Source organism: Galeopterus variegatus, unplaced genomic scaffold (genome assembly GCF_000696425.1).
Source record: "Galeopterus variegatus unplaced genomic scaffold, G_variegatus-3.0.2 Scaffold4359, whole genome shotgun sequence".
Classification (NCBI taxonomy): domain Eukaryota; kingdom Metazoa; phylum Chordata; class Mammalia; order Dermoptera; family Cynocephalidae; genus Galeopterus; species Galeopterus variegatus.
Window position 1 is genome coordinate 65,850 of NW_007730470.1, and position 15,230 is coordinate 81,079.

At 34.1% G+C, this 15,230-nt stretch overlaps 1 protein-coding gene across 1 annotated transcript in view; it reads left to right on the forward strand.

Annotated features, from left to right (window-relative positions):
* LARP1B (La ribonucleoprotein domain family, member 1B) overlaps window positions 1–15,230 on the forward strand; it is a 117,800-nt gene that overhangs the window by 18,021 nt on the left and 84,549 nt on the right. Inside the window, exons 6-9 of the mRNA XM_008587374.1 lie at window positions 1,831–1,974; window positions 2,198–2,363; window positions 6,596–6,740; window positions 12,361–12,535. Coding sequence (XP_008585596.1) covers window positions 1,831–1,974; window positions 2,198–2,363; window positions 6,596–6,740; window positions 12,361–12,535 — 630 coding nt within the window. The remainder of the gene's footprint in view (window positions 1–1,830; window positions 1,975–2,197; window positions 2,364–6,595; window positions 6,741–12,360; window positions 12,536–15,230) is intronic.

Below are 15,230 nucleotides of genomic sequence, written 5' to 3' on the forward strand. Positions count from 1 at the left end.
CCGGTCTCAAAAAGGACGAAAAAAAGAAGAGGCTCTCTGGAGTAGTTTTTTCAGACTACAGACTAGTACCTGTGAGTAGGATATGAAATCAGAATATTGAATCATGATCAGGTTTTTTAAAAAAATTGATAGACTAGAGTGCTTCACATGGTATCTCTTTTATGACACATGTTTAAATTATGAAAAAATTTTTTTTTTTTTTGTCTTTTTCCGTGTCCGGCAACGGATCGCAATCCTCAGTGTCGCCCCCGCACTGGACCGGGACCGGCAACGGGATCGCAACCCTCGGTGTTGCCCCCGCGCCTCGCTCAGCCAGTGAGCGGGAACCGGTCTGTATGTGGGATCTGAACCCTCGGTGGGAGCGCCTCCGCGCTTCCCAAGCGGTGCACTAGCACAGTGCGCCACCGGGCCGGCCCTAGAAAATTTTTATAAGTGTACTGGGGTATGATATAAAGTAAGGCTTACTGTAGATTGCAGCTGAAATATTTAAAAAGACTTTTAAGATAAGCATTGAAGATGGAATTGGCAGGGTCTGGGGCAGTGGTTCTCAGTGGGGGTGATTTCTTTCCCCTCAAGAGGACATTTGGCATTTTCTGGAGATGTTACTGGTTGTAACGAGTAGAGGGGGTTAGTGGCCGCTTCTGGCATCTAGTGGGTAGAAGTCATGGATGATGCTAAACATCCTACAGTCCATAGGACAGCCGCCTACACCATAGAGTTTAAAGTGCTGAAGTTGAGAAACCCTTGTCTCTAGGATTTGCATGTCTTCACATTTATTAGATTATTCCTATATTTTCAAAATGGATATATCTGTTTTCACTCTCTCTAGCAGTATACAGATGTTCTAACTTTTATATTTTTGTCAACATTTAATATTACAGAACCTTAAAATGTTTGTCAGATGGGGTAGATAAAAGATTCTTTCATTGTCTTAATTTGCATTTCTGATGGCCAGTGAGGCTGAGCACCATTTTCTATATTTATTGGCCATTTGCATTTTTTTTGTTTGCCCTACTTGTCTTTTAGACATTTTTCCTATTTAGTGATTTTGTGTGTGTGCACATGTGTATGCATGAGAGACAGAGTGGTATGAGTTCTTATATGAACTCTACATAGAATTTCTATATTATGCTTCAGATATCTTCACTCAGTTTTTGTGGGGCTTTTTTTTGCTTTTGTTTTTAACTTAAAAGAAATGTCTTTTGCTTCAATAGAAGCAGCCTGTCCTTAAACTTTTTTTTTTTTTTGTCTTTTTTCGTGTCCGGCAACGGACCGCAACCCTCAGTGTCGCACCTGTACCGGACCGGGACCGGCAACGGGATCACAACCCTCAGTGCCGCGCCCGCCCCTCGCTCAGCCAGTGAGCGGGAACCAGTCTGTATGTGGGATCCGAACCCTCGGCGGGAGCGCCGCCGCGCTCCCAAGCGGCGCACTGGCGCCACCGGGCCGGCCCCCTTAAACTTTTTGTGAAAAGTGTTTTTTAGGAGTTTTATATAGTGCAAACTCAGTAGCCTTGGAACTTCTTGAATCTTTAACAGTGCAGTCTTAGCAAAGGACCTCTTTGTCTTTGTAGTATGTTATTTTACTTTTAGAATATCTTCTTTATATGCCAATATTTTTATGGGCCCTCTTTTATGCACCCTCTTTTATGCCAGAGACATTTTTGACAAATTCCTATTGGATCTCTTAAATTTGTATTTATCTGAAGAATGCCTGTCTACTATTGATCAGTTACAAAGTGGGAGAGGGTGGTTACTATGTTTTCATAAAGATAATTATGTTATTTTACTTGCAGATTGGAATGTATAATAATATTTTTACTTTTAAAAGGTTGGAGGCGAGATAGAGAAAAGAGAGATGATCAGGATGAAATTTCCAGTGTGAGAAGTGAGGGTGGTAACATTCGAGGTTCCTTTAGAGGCCGAGGAAGAGGCCGAGGACGGGGAAGAGGACGAGGCAGAGGAAATCCTCGATGTATGGCTTGCTTTTTTTGTTTTATTAAATTAGATGAACTTTGAAAACATTAGTTTTTCACACTATTCTTTATTATGTTTTAACTAATTTTTTTGTCTGATAATAAAGATGGTTTTGCATTTGTTACACCTGGAAGTGCTTTGCTTTGGATTTTTGTCTGTAGTAACTTTCTTTTTTGTTGTTTAATCTGTGATCACCTTTCTTTCTCTTTATTCATATCAAGTGAACTTTGATTATTCATATGATTATCAAGAACATGGTGAGAGGACTGATCAGCCATTTCAGACAGAACTTAATACCAGTATGATGTATTACTATGATGATGGTACAGGTGTACAGGTGTATCCTGTGGAAGAAGCATTGCTTAAAGAGTATATTAAACGTCAAATGTAAGTTGATGTCAGATGTAAGCAGATGGGATAGTAAAATCTGTTGCAGTACTTTTAATGTCACTGATAGTGAATACTTTATAACACATTTTTCTAAGCTATTTATTAGTAAAAGTTGGAGAAATGTTAATATTATGTTGATTATATTTTTCTAGAAAATATGAATAAAACAGGTAAAGTATTTTTTAAAAATTATATTTGTTTCATTTTGTTCATATAAGTCTCCTGCTTTCTCTACTGCTTAGATACTTTTCGACTTAAAGGATATTGGTTAAACTGTCATTATATGAGCAAATACAAGAATATAAAACTTCTCTCTATATATTTATATATATTTGACATCGAAAAAGTGAAATTTGGCTTATTATAGGTTAAGCATCCCAAATCTGAAAAATCTGAAATCCAAAATGCTTCAAAATCTAAAATTTTTTTTTCTTTTTCTTTTTTTTCCTGAACACCAAGCTCTAACCAAGTGAGCTAACCAGCCAGCCCAAAATCTGAAACTTGAGTGCCAACATGATACTCAAAGGAAATGCTTATTGGAGCATTTTGGATTTTCATATTTGGGGTGCTCAACTGGTATAACGCAAATATCCCAAAATCTTAAAAAAGAAAAGACTCGGGAACCTGAAACACTTCTGGTCCCTAGCATTTCAGATAAGGAATACTCAACCTGTATTTGCACATAGGTGTTTATATTAAAGTTTGCAAATGAATATAAATGACAGAAATTGTGGTAGATATTTTTGATCATCTTCTTAGCAATTGACTTCTGAATTCTAAGTTTGTTTTTTATCTTAAGTTCTTTCTTTGTGACACATATTAAAAGTCTACCTAATCATTTATTTATTTACTTACTTAGTTTTGGTGGCTGGCCAGTATGGGGATCTGAACACTTGACCTTGGTGTTGAACCCTTGACCTTGGTGTTATAACACCGACCTCTAACCAACTGAGCTAACTGACCAGCCCTTGTTACCTGATCTTTTAGTTCAGATTTCTTACTCTGGGTCTCATAGTATTGCTTTCTGTGTGCTGAATTTGAACTCAGGAGAAAAATTAGATTGTTTTATTGTCTTTAAGGTGGAAAATAACCCCAACTCTGTGCATGTTAGTATTGTATAGGGTTATTTTACAAATTTATTAGTATGTCTGTATGTAGTGGCAAGAAAAATGTTCCCAAGTGATTTGCATAACCAGTTTGCTAAAATTTGAATTTTTTTTCTGTCTTTAAAGGTAAAGGAAAAGGGCTGTTTTTGAAAGGACATGGGTGTTTTAAAAATATCTGTCTGTATTTAAGAAAGAAAATGGACACTACGCTTACTAGAAGATAATTTCTTCCTCAGCATCAGCTGGGCACCTTCCTGGGATGCCTTCCTGGTGGATTTGATTGGCTTACAATGTGGAACAGCTTGTTTATTTTGTTCTTGTATCTTTTAAGTTGGTGCAAACACTGAAGAAAAGGGCCTACACTTTTCTTTCTACACTTTTATGGGTAGAAAGTGCCTGGCATGTGGCTATCAACTTCATTCCACTATTCCTGTCTTTTTTTGGTAACCCTTGCTACAACTCCATGTCAGGATAATCAGCCTCTGATGTGCTCATACAAGTGGGGGAGGAGCAGAGCTACTTCAGTGTTGATAAATTTCTGATCATGCAGTGTAGAATCCAGAGCTTCTAAGGTAGGATATGATAATGTCACCTAGGACACCGAGCAACATGTTAGACGCGGCATTGGTGGTGCCTCCTTTTTTCTCGTGGTGGTGGTGTTCTAGCAGTAGGGTTTTTGGCAGATGTTTTTAGAACATCAGGCTTAGGGTGGCTTGTTATTATCATTGATTGATTAGTGGAGATCTGGTTTCGAGGAGTCATGTTTTTGACTTTGTGTCATTGAGGTTTCTAGTACACAGAGAGACTGATTGATTAGGGTTTAGTTTGTGTGTGTGTGTGTGTGTGTGTGTCTGTGTGTGTGTAGGTATGGGAAACCAAACCTTTGCCCTTGGTGTTTGTAACACTGCACTCTGACCAACTAAGCTAACTGATCAGCCCTTAAATGTTATTTTTTTTTTTTTTGAGGAGTCAGTTTTAAAAGTTTTCCTTACACTTGTGGGAAAATGATGCTAAATGTACTTTATTTCTGTTTTGGTGGCTGGCCAGTACGGGGACCCAAACCCTTGACGTTGGTGTAATCAGCACTGTGCTCTAACCAAGTGAGCTAACAGGCCAGCCCTGCTAAGTGTATTTTTAAAGTAAGAGGCTTAATTGTATTCAGAACAGTTGAATTTCTTTATTATTATTATTTTAATTGTTTATAATTTAATTATTAATTTATTGTTTTTGATGTCAGAATATTAAGGTCTTGATTATTTCTAGTTGGGACAATCTCTCTTGGCTTTCATATTTAGAAATGAGTATGTTTGTAGCCTGTTAGAAGTTTCAAAAAATATATACTGTAGGTAATAGGGTGATTTATGAATTTTAGACATCCTGTTTTTCACAAAATGCAACATTAAAAGGACAGCTTATTATTGATTCAGGGAGGTTTGCATCTAAGAACAGGGGTAACTTGTGACTAAATCAAATGTCTTAATGTCTGAAATTTTAGAATTTCAACACATGTATTATGTACCTACCACATGCCAGGCACAATGAATATGGCTTTTGAAGTATAACAAAAATCAGGATGTTCATTTTTTTAAGACTTACATTTTTTTCTTCAGTGTTCAAGAAAAGTAAATGATTTATTAGTGTTACTGAGATGTCAGTAATATTTCACCGATCTATAAGGGAGCTTTGCATACTTTGATAGTTGGATAAATATCAAACTATAAAGAAAAATTTGGATATTTACATTTTTAAAGTAAGGTGATTTTTCTTCCCCTTTAGTGAAAGGTAGCTCGAAACTAGTTGTCAGTTATAGGTGCTTATTTGTTCATAGTTAGAAATACACACCAAAATATGAGCTAGTGTGCTTTCTCTTAACTTGCCACCCATCTTTGAAAACTCGTGATTTGGGAAGAGTGTAGGATTAAACTGTAGGCCACATCATCATTGATGTCGTGTATTTGTTTTGTATTATTTTCTACATTTCCCTCTATTGTCTTACTCTGTCTTTTTTGAATTCTGTTCTCATTTTTCGTTATGGAGTCTGTAATTTAAACAAGTATTTCTCAAAGCCTATTATTAAATGTATTCTGAATATTACCCTTGTGTCTTGAGACTTGTAGTTATTGATCTATTGACAGTTTGTCCATTTTCATTTGTCTCTTGGGAAACATTAAATGGGTTTGTACATTAAGATAAGGTGTTTAAGGATTTTCTGTATTTTTCCCCCATGTACCTCATGGTGTCATTGATATTCCTTGTTTAGCTATTTTCTGTTTACTTGTAACATTTTATAGTTCTGTCTATCCAAGAAAGGAGACAACTTGAATCATTCAAATATATAATTGTGTGCACATGTACTCATGTGTTTCCTAAGTTTTGCTAAGCATTGTGCTGGTTACTAGGGTTCAGCAGTATTAAACAATGTCAGTACTTGGTCAATTTAGAAAACAAAGCAAACTACTTTATTGTATGTGATTTTGACAAAGGATACTTCCAGTATACCATTCTTCTCAGTGACTGGGAAAATTTGGAAGGCAAGTATGTTGTCATGTGTTTAGCTTTGTTATTTAGTATTTAAATGAAGCAAGTAGAACACCAAGGTCAAGGGTTCAAATCCCTGTACTGGCCAGTTGCAAAAAAAAGGAAAAAATAAATGAAGCAGGTAGAAGTAGAAGTGGCTTTGTAGTGAAAATTTTCACTTAATTTACTCATTTAAAAAAAAAAATCTATTAGTGAGGGCTGGCTGGTTAGCTTAGTTGGTTAGAGCGTGATGCTGATAACACTAAGGTCCAGGGTTTGATCCCTGTACCATCCAGTCATCAACAACAACCAAAAAAACAAAAAACTAATCTGAACTATTTTAAAGTAAAATGAGTTGCTTAATTATACTTATGTGAAGCTGATTTAAATAGAAGTTAATGTTAGTCCTTTGGAAAATTACCAGTATTTTAAATTTCTTTCTATTTATATATAAGAGTAATTATTAATTCAGTAGGGCTTTTTTCCTGTTATCTTTTTTATTCTGTTTTATTACATCTATATAATATTAACCAAATTATGTGCTCTAACCAACTGGCCAGCCCCAATGGATAAAATTTATATTTACTTTCTTATTTCTCTTTTCAGTGAATATTACTTCAGTATAGAAAATTTGGAACGGGACTTCTTTCTTCGGAGAAAGATGGATGAACAAGGTTTCTTGCCTGTTTCCCTGATTGCTGGTTTTCACCGTGTTCAGGCTCTCACCACAAACCTTAATCTCATCTTAGAGGTAATTATTCATTTGAAAAACAATCTTCACTTTCCACTCTATTTTCCTGTGAACCTAAAAGTGCTCTAAAGAATTTTTAAAAAACTACAAAAACATACAATCTGTAGTTGCCTATGGCATAGAGAGCATCTCATAGCTTTTCTCTAATTTGTAAAACCTAAATAAATATCTAAGCTTGAAAACCCCCGCAAAGAATTGCTAACAATGTTGCTATCTATTTTAACTTGATCCTTCAAATTTTAACTCTTGAGCTTTTTTGGTCCTTTAATCTTCTTCAGGTTGATGTAACATATTCCTATTTATTAAAATTTTGAGACTGAAAAAAATTTTATTTTGGTGCTGGCTGGTACAGGAATTGAACTCTGGACCTTGCTGTTATCAGCACCATGTTCTAACCATCTGAGCTAACCGACCAGCCTGAGACTTTTTATGTGTTATAGAAAGGCTAATTTAAAACACTTTCTAGTTGTCATCTTATTGCTTTTATTAAATCTCTCATCTGTCCTGTTTCTAGAAATGCTTTCAACATTTTTAGTTTTCTCTCTGTTTCCTACATACAATTAAATTTACCCTGTGTAGTGAATCCCTTTTTTTACACACAGCCTTTGGCAACCACTCATCTGCTTTTTGTCCCTGTAGTTTTGCTTTTTTCATCATACCATATAAATAGAGTTTGTAGCTTTTCTTTGTGATTTATTTAGTACAGTGCTTCTGAGATTCATCTATGTTGCATGTATCAGTAGTTTATTGTTTCATATTGCTAACTAGTATTCTGTAGTATGAATGTATCACAGTTTATCCATTCATTTGTTGAACAGTAAAATTATTTTCAGTTTTCGGAGATTGAATTAAGCATTAAGGTCTTTGTGTGGACATATGTTTTTATTTATGTTGGGTAAATGTCTAGGATTGTGTTTGCTGGAACATATAGAAAGTGTATGTTTATCTTTATAAGACAATGCCAACCTGTTGTCCGAAGTGGTTTACCATTTTGCATTCCCACTGTTATGTATGAGACTTGTTGCTCCACAGCCTTGTCAGCACTTGATATTGTCAGTTTTTTGAATAATAGATATGTAGTGGTTTCTCACTGTGGTTTTAATTTGCATTTCCTTAATGATTAATGTTGTGGAGCATCTTTTCATGCATTTATCAAATATATACCTTATTTGTTGAAATGTCTGTTTGAATATTTTGTCCATTTTTATTGAAGTGTTTTTTTTAAAAAATGTAAGAATTCTTTATTCTGGATTTAAGTCCTTTATGTATATTTTACAAATATTTTTTCCCAGTCTTTGTTTTTTGTTTTTTGTTTTTTTTAAATTTTCTTAACAGGCTTCTTTGAATAGCAAAGTTTTGGACACACAGGTGCTCCCTACTTTAAAAATTGGCTGTAGGATAGTCCAGGTTTTCAAAACAACATCAAATAGTAATTTGTTGATGTGTAACTAATAATTTTTTGTTTTATGAAACTAATTACTTTTAGCAATATTATTGCATTTGTTTATTTATAGATAACTATTTAGATAAAGTTTCTGTATACTGTAATTCGAAAAAAATAAACTTTTTCCTGCAAAGATTATTCTTTGATTACAATTCATAGTAGAGTAAGTTTATTAACTGTTGCCATTGTCTGTGCTGTAGCGAAGGTCCACATTGGCTGTCATTTTCTATGAATTTGTCACCAGTTTCCTCCAGTCTCTACTCCTGTAGGAATATGGTGGTAATTTCGTTATTGTATGCTTTTTTGGTCTGTTCGTATTCCTGCGAAGTCCTCAGGCACATTAGATCATTGATTGTCTGCCTCCACAAGTAAGGAAGGAATATTTAAAAAGAAGTTTGGGTTACTATTATAGTTAGCATTATTGAATTTTAGTAGCTGGTGATACAGTAAGAAATGCCACTATGAAAAGCAGAAACACACAAGCATAGCAATTAAGAACAGTGTAAGCCTGCATTCACTTAATATTCATTATCTACCTATCATTTGTAATAGTGGGAAAGGTGACCTATCTGTTAAAAAGGTAAGGCTTCATAAGGCTTTGCAGTACATAACATAACAAGAGCATTGACCTGTGTACACATCCCTATATCTCTGTGACATTGGGCAGTGTCCTGAGGCAATAATACATACTTCCTAGGGTTGTCATGAGGATGAACAGTGTTAAAGACAGTACCTGACACACATAGGAAGCACTAAATAAGCGTTTGCTATTATTGTTAGCCCTCTAGGATGTTTTTCTATTCACCTCTCGTTTCATCTACATTCACTTTTATTTCTACCAGCTTCTTCCGTATGTATTTGAATATGCTCAGGTCTTCCCTTTCTTGAAAAAACTATCAAGAGAAGCAAAATACTTCAGCTGACACCCGTATCTGCCCTAGTTGAGTATGTCTACAAAACCAAACTTGTTGAATCTGTTTCCTCCCCTCCCCATTTATTTTTCAGCTTACTGCATTCTTAATTCCTGCCCCACAAGTGAAAGCTATTTGTGTCTTTTGTTAGATCCATTTATCTTGGTTCTGTAGCTTACCTGTTGTATAACTCTATATAAGTTACTTAACCTCTTCATGCTTCTATTTTCTTGTTGTTAAAGTAGAACTAATAATACTTAAGCTATAATAGAGTATGAGGATTTAGAGGAATAATTAATATAATATCAGCTTTATATTTAAACCTCAAACTGTGGTTTCTGAATTAACTGCACTTCTGGTTCCTCAGAGCTTTTGCTCTGCTCTTGTTATATCCAGGTCTTTGCAAATGTAAGTCTTTCTTTTATGACAAAGGACTAAAGATGCAACATGTATATATTTCAGCACTGGTGGTTGTTCATAATAATAGGTCTATATCATTGAGAAGAGGACCAAAGCTAATAACTAGCCAGATAAAATCTCAGATACCTCAAAATATTGACTGTACAGAGCAACTCATTGTTTAGGAGTTCTGGATTACCATGGTTTGGTTGTAATAAAAATATGTCTAGTTGTTTTGTCTGGTCTTTACCTTAATTTTGTGCACAGTTTGGTTTTTTAAATAAGATTCTTTTAAGGCTGAAAGAAGAATGCTTCATTTTCTGTTTTCTTTTTAAATTTACTTTTTCTAAATAGAGAATAAATTTCATAAAATGCAAAGGAGATATAGTGAAAAATTTTCTTCCCATCTTTCACCAACAGTGAATCAGTTACCTTCCTTGGTGACAATCAATGTTACTTTTTTCTTGTATATTTTTTCTCAGAGAGTTCGTGTTTATATAAGCAAATACTATATTACACCACATACACTGTTATATATGTAATATACATATATACTTCCTCTTTATTTTTTATTAAAGCATACATTGGAAGATGTTTTAATAGCTGTACATAAAGAACTTTTGAGCTTTTCATCCCACAAGTTAAAAAAATTTTTTTAATTGAGGCATAATTTATACATTGTGTTTTATAAGATTCCTTACTTATACACCCATGTAACTGCCACCCACATTAAGATACAGAACATTTTCATCACCCCAGCAAGCTCCCTTCTATACTCTCCTAGTCAACACCACTGCTCTGCTCTAAGATAATTGCTTTTCAGAGGTCTCACTTGTTTTTGAACTTACATAATTAGGGTTATGCATTATATAGTCTTATATCTGACTTTTGCTTACTGTTTATACAAGATTTATCCATGTTGTCGATGTATGGCAGTTGTTCATTTTCCATTTTGGGGTAGTATTCCAATGTATGAATATAACAATTTATTTTTCCATTCTTCTGTTATAAACATATTTGTTTTTTTTCCAGTTTGGGTCTGTGATATTGCCGTGAACATTATTGCATGTAATTTCAGGTGGACATAAGCATTTATTTTCCTATGAAATTGATGGGTAATAGGATATATATATGTGCTTAGATTTTATAGATACTGCTAAACATTTTTCTAAAGTATTGAACTAATTAAAACTACTGCTATTGAGGGTGGACATAAGCATTTATTTTCCTATGAAATTGATGGGTAATAGGATATATATATGTGCTTAGCTTTTATAGATACTGCTAAACATTTTTCTAAAGTATTGAACTAATTAAAACTACTGCTATTGAGAGTTTGTCTTGCGTGCATGTTTTAGCCAACACAAATTGGCAGTCTTTTTCCACAACTTTATTTTGAAAAATTTAAGCCTATAGGAAAGTTTTAAGGAGATTTTGTTGTTTTCAGATTCAGGTATATATAACATGTTGTAAAATACAGAGACCTTAGGTATTCAGTGTGAGTTTGGGAAATTAATATATAAGCCCTACTCTGAACAAGATATAGAATACTTTCATTACTCTAAAAATGTCCTTCATGGCCCTTCCCATTCAGTACCACACAGCCTCTTCAACCACTTTTCTGATTTTGTTATCATAGATTACTTTTGTCAGTTCTGGGCATTTGTGTAAATGTATTACTTCTGTCTCTTGGGCTCTTTTCACTTGTAAAGCTTCTGAAATTCATCCATGCTCTTGCTTGATTTAGATGCTAGGTAGGGTATACTGTTTCCTACTAGGGTGTTATTGCTTCTAGGTTCTTAAATAAACAAAATGAGGAAAAAATGTCAGGAAAAATGTATGGATATCACTAATTCATACCCTAGGATTCTTCCCCGTCTTCCTCCATTCCATGTTCCAGACTCCCTTCTCAAAGGAGTTTGTTTTAAAATAAGTTTCAATCCTAATTTTAAAGTAATGCCCAGTTATGGAAAATACACCTTGAGATTTAAGTGCTATACTAATATTAAGAGCATGTAAGTGTAAGGTTCTTGAAGTAATACATGTTGTATAGCATTTTCTCCAACTAAAATATAGTGGGTTTTAATTTTTATAAGTTAACATACATTTTGGATTTATTCTAATTTCTAAAAGTTGAGCACCCCTGAATTTCAGAAGTTAAATCAATAAGGCTTTAATTTTTACTTTGAAGAAATTTTGATTTAGTTTTATTTCATCATTAAATTACAGCACATTTTTTTGGAAGGCACCATAGTGTACTGGCAAAGACTTTCAGTTTTGGAAAGATAATGAGTGATTTGAGTCCTGGTGTTATTTCATACCAGGTCCATGATCTTTTATAAGTTTATTTCTCTGTGCCTCAGTTTTCCCATCTATAAAATAGGACTAATACCTGCCTTGTGGGGTATTGGAAATAATTGTGTATGCATGTAGTACTTAATTAATAAATGGTGATCGTTATTACAATAATAAAATAAAAGCCTGAATTTTATTTGGTGATACTATTTTAAGGGAAGGCAAAAGGAAATAAGAGAAAGAAAAAAATGACAATAAAGCTTTATGGACAGTAAAAGTCATTTTCTTCTGGTTGATGCAGTAATCCTTAAATGACTGTTCTACTTTTGAAAATATATCATCTACAGTGAGTTAAATTAGTAGTAAATGAGGATATTTATTATTTTACTGAGGTAAATGATTTTAAAATTTGTTTTATTCTAAATAGTTAATTCATGGATATTTTTAGAACCATCAACTGCAATAATCTAATTTCAGATTTTCCAATTTTCAGGTTATTAGAAGTATAGGACATATAATGAAAATTTTTTGAATGACAAGTTGTTTGATAACTTAAAATTTCTTTTGTTAGGCACTGAAGGATAGCACAGAAGTAGAAATTGTGGATGAGAAAATGAGAAAAAAGATAGAACCAGAAAAATGGCCAATTCCAGGCCCTCCTCCACGTAATGTGCCTCAGACAGACTTCTCTCAACTGATTGATTGTCCAGAGTTCGTACCAGGCCAAGCCTTTTGCTCACATACAGGTAACAGCTTTTCTTCTAGAGCAAATAGCATAATAGTGGGTTTCTTGGTCTAATTTAACTATCCCTTTTTAAGTTTATTTATGTTTGATAGGAACATTAAAGATAACTAAATGACTTTTGATGCTCCAAATTCTATTCATATTGCCTTCCACACAGAACTATGGGTTAAATAGGAATCTAAGAAGTATGAATGAAGCTCTTATGTTTCTTATTCTTAAATTATGCGTGTACTTCATCATTTATGGAGTTTCTCCCTATCTTCTTTTAATTTTTCTAAATAACTATAGATACATTGTTCCAGTTTTCCCCTGGTAAGATTGGAATAGTGTAGTAGGATTGGAATAGTCTAAAAGTCTTATACTCAAGAATGGGGTAGCCTTTCTTTAATTTTCTACAACCTTGTCTTGAAAAGATAAGGTGACCTACTTTCTGAAGCAAAATTGGGGATCTCTTTAATCTGGTTTTATTTAGGATTTCCAAAAATTGCTTTAATGTTAAGATATTTTTCCTAGATCATTTTTAAGACATTCCCTCTTGGGAAAAAATGTGTGCTTAAACTTTTTTCAGTCAGGGTGGTGATCTGCTGATGCTCTTGGATGTCATTTGATCGGAATATGCAGTGGAATAGGTGACTCACTGAAATGCCATTGTAAATACTGGAAAAATCGTGCTGCAGAAATGAAAGCGACCTGACTGTCTTCTTTGCAAGAATGTCTACTCCCAACTCCTTGTGGAGGAGGTTGGGCCAGCACTGCAGTGGAAATAACCACCTTTGCTTGTGATGATGATGAGAGACAGACCAGAGGACTGCTATTGTTTTTATAGGAACTGCCCATTTCTGTGTGATTGGCCTGGGCTGCATGGGCTACTTTTATTCACGGTGGGAAAGTTAATTATTATCATTCTGGAAATACTGCAAGATTCTGTCTTTTGTTTTCAGGCTTAGTATTTGTGTCCAGATCAATAAAGCAGAAAAAGAGAGAATTGAGTAATATTTCTCAGGTTTGTTAGGTCCTTTACTATTTTGATTTGCCCTTCAGTATAGTGTACATTGCAAAGATTCTGTCTTTTGTTTTCAGGCTTAGTATTTGTGTCCAGATCAATAAAGCAGAAAAAGAGAGAATTGAGTAACATTTCTCAGGTTTGTTAGGTCCTTTACTATTTTGATTTGCCCTTCAGTATAGTGTACATTGCATAACTCACATGTTGTCATGATGTTTCACATGGAATGTAAGATTTATTAATGTGAATACTTAAGGGGCAAGAAATCTAGAAATGAACAAGGGTATTTTTCCTTTACTCTTCAAAATGTATTTTTTGATACATCAGTATGAGAGACCTTCCCATCAATAAAGCATTGATGATAGACAGTCTCACAGATATTTTTATCTCATGTTTCTTTGTCAGCCCTCTGCTTCTAATCCCAGCAAACAACTTGGGCAGGTGTTTTAAAAGTTGAAGAAAAGTGATGTTTTATTTTACTTTTTAAAGATATAATGGCTGATTATATGAATTAGATTTATTTATTGTGTAAACTTGGGATCCAAGATGACATTTTTAACCAGTTCTTGAGCAGGCATTGGGTAAGTTAGATAAATGGAAAATACTTTTTCCACATGGTAGCTAAGATAGGTCAGTCATATTGGTAATGCCTGTCCATTAACCGTTTATGCATTATTAATAAAATTGTAAGAATAAAGTCATAACGTCTTGTACATTTTTGTGTTTTTTAATACATACTTAGATGCATGCATGTACATATTGCTTGAAACGAGTCAATCTATACTAAAGTGTCATAAATTTTAGGTTCTTTAGATTGTATATCAGAAATTAGATAATGAAAATATAGAAAGATGGAATGTTTTTAGAATTATGCTGATTCACATTAGCTCATAGTAATAAATATGTAAATCATCACTTTTTCCCATGAATTCCCAAATTTCTGACTTAATTCCCTTGTGATGATAAAGCCTAGTTTCCTGAAGTCAATGGGGAATAGTATGTCACCAAAAATTTGATGTTGAAATAAGGAATAGGAAGCATAGACTGTATATATACCTATGGGTAGAGAAAAGTAATGTCAAATTAAGGGACCTTAACATTTAAAAATATAACTGTTGATGTATACTTTGTGAGGGACTTATATGGCAGAATATTTTAACATAATTGATCCTCTTCATCAAAGAAATTAAAATTTCTATTTTTTCCTCTTTGGAGGTTGAATTGTCTAACATGAGTTGACATTTGCACTGAGCAGAAGACCTTAATGGACCCAAAAGGTTGATTATGGGAATGGTAAGATTACTTTTGAAATGTAGGTTTTGCAGTACTGTGGATATAGTATTGCACTATCAACTTTTGAATAAAAAGTATTTCATTCATCAAAATTGAGAGGTCAGGTACCTGACAACCTTGGTTTTTTTTTGGCTTTTTAAAAAATGTTTGAGGATCTGAATTTCCTTTGAAAACTTTAAAAAAAAATTTTTTTGGCAGCTGGCCATTACAGGGATCTGAACCCTTGACTTCAGTGTTATAACACTGTGTCCTAACCAACTGACCTAACTAGCCAGGCCTTTCCTTTGGAAATTTCATATGCGGAAGTTTTCTTGAATGCACTACATGTAAAATAAAGAATCCTTTTAAAGAAACCTGTATAATTACCCAGAGCTGTGAGACGGGAGGGGGGGGGGGGGCA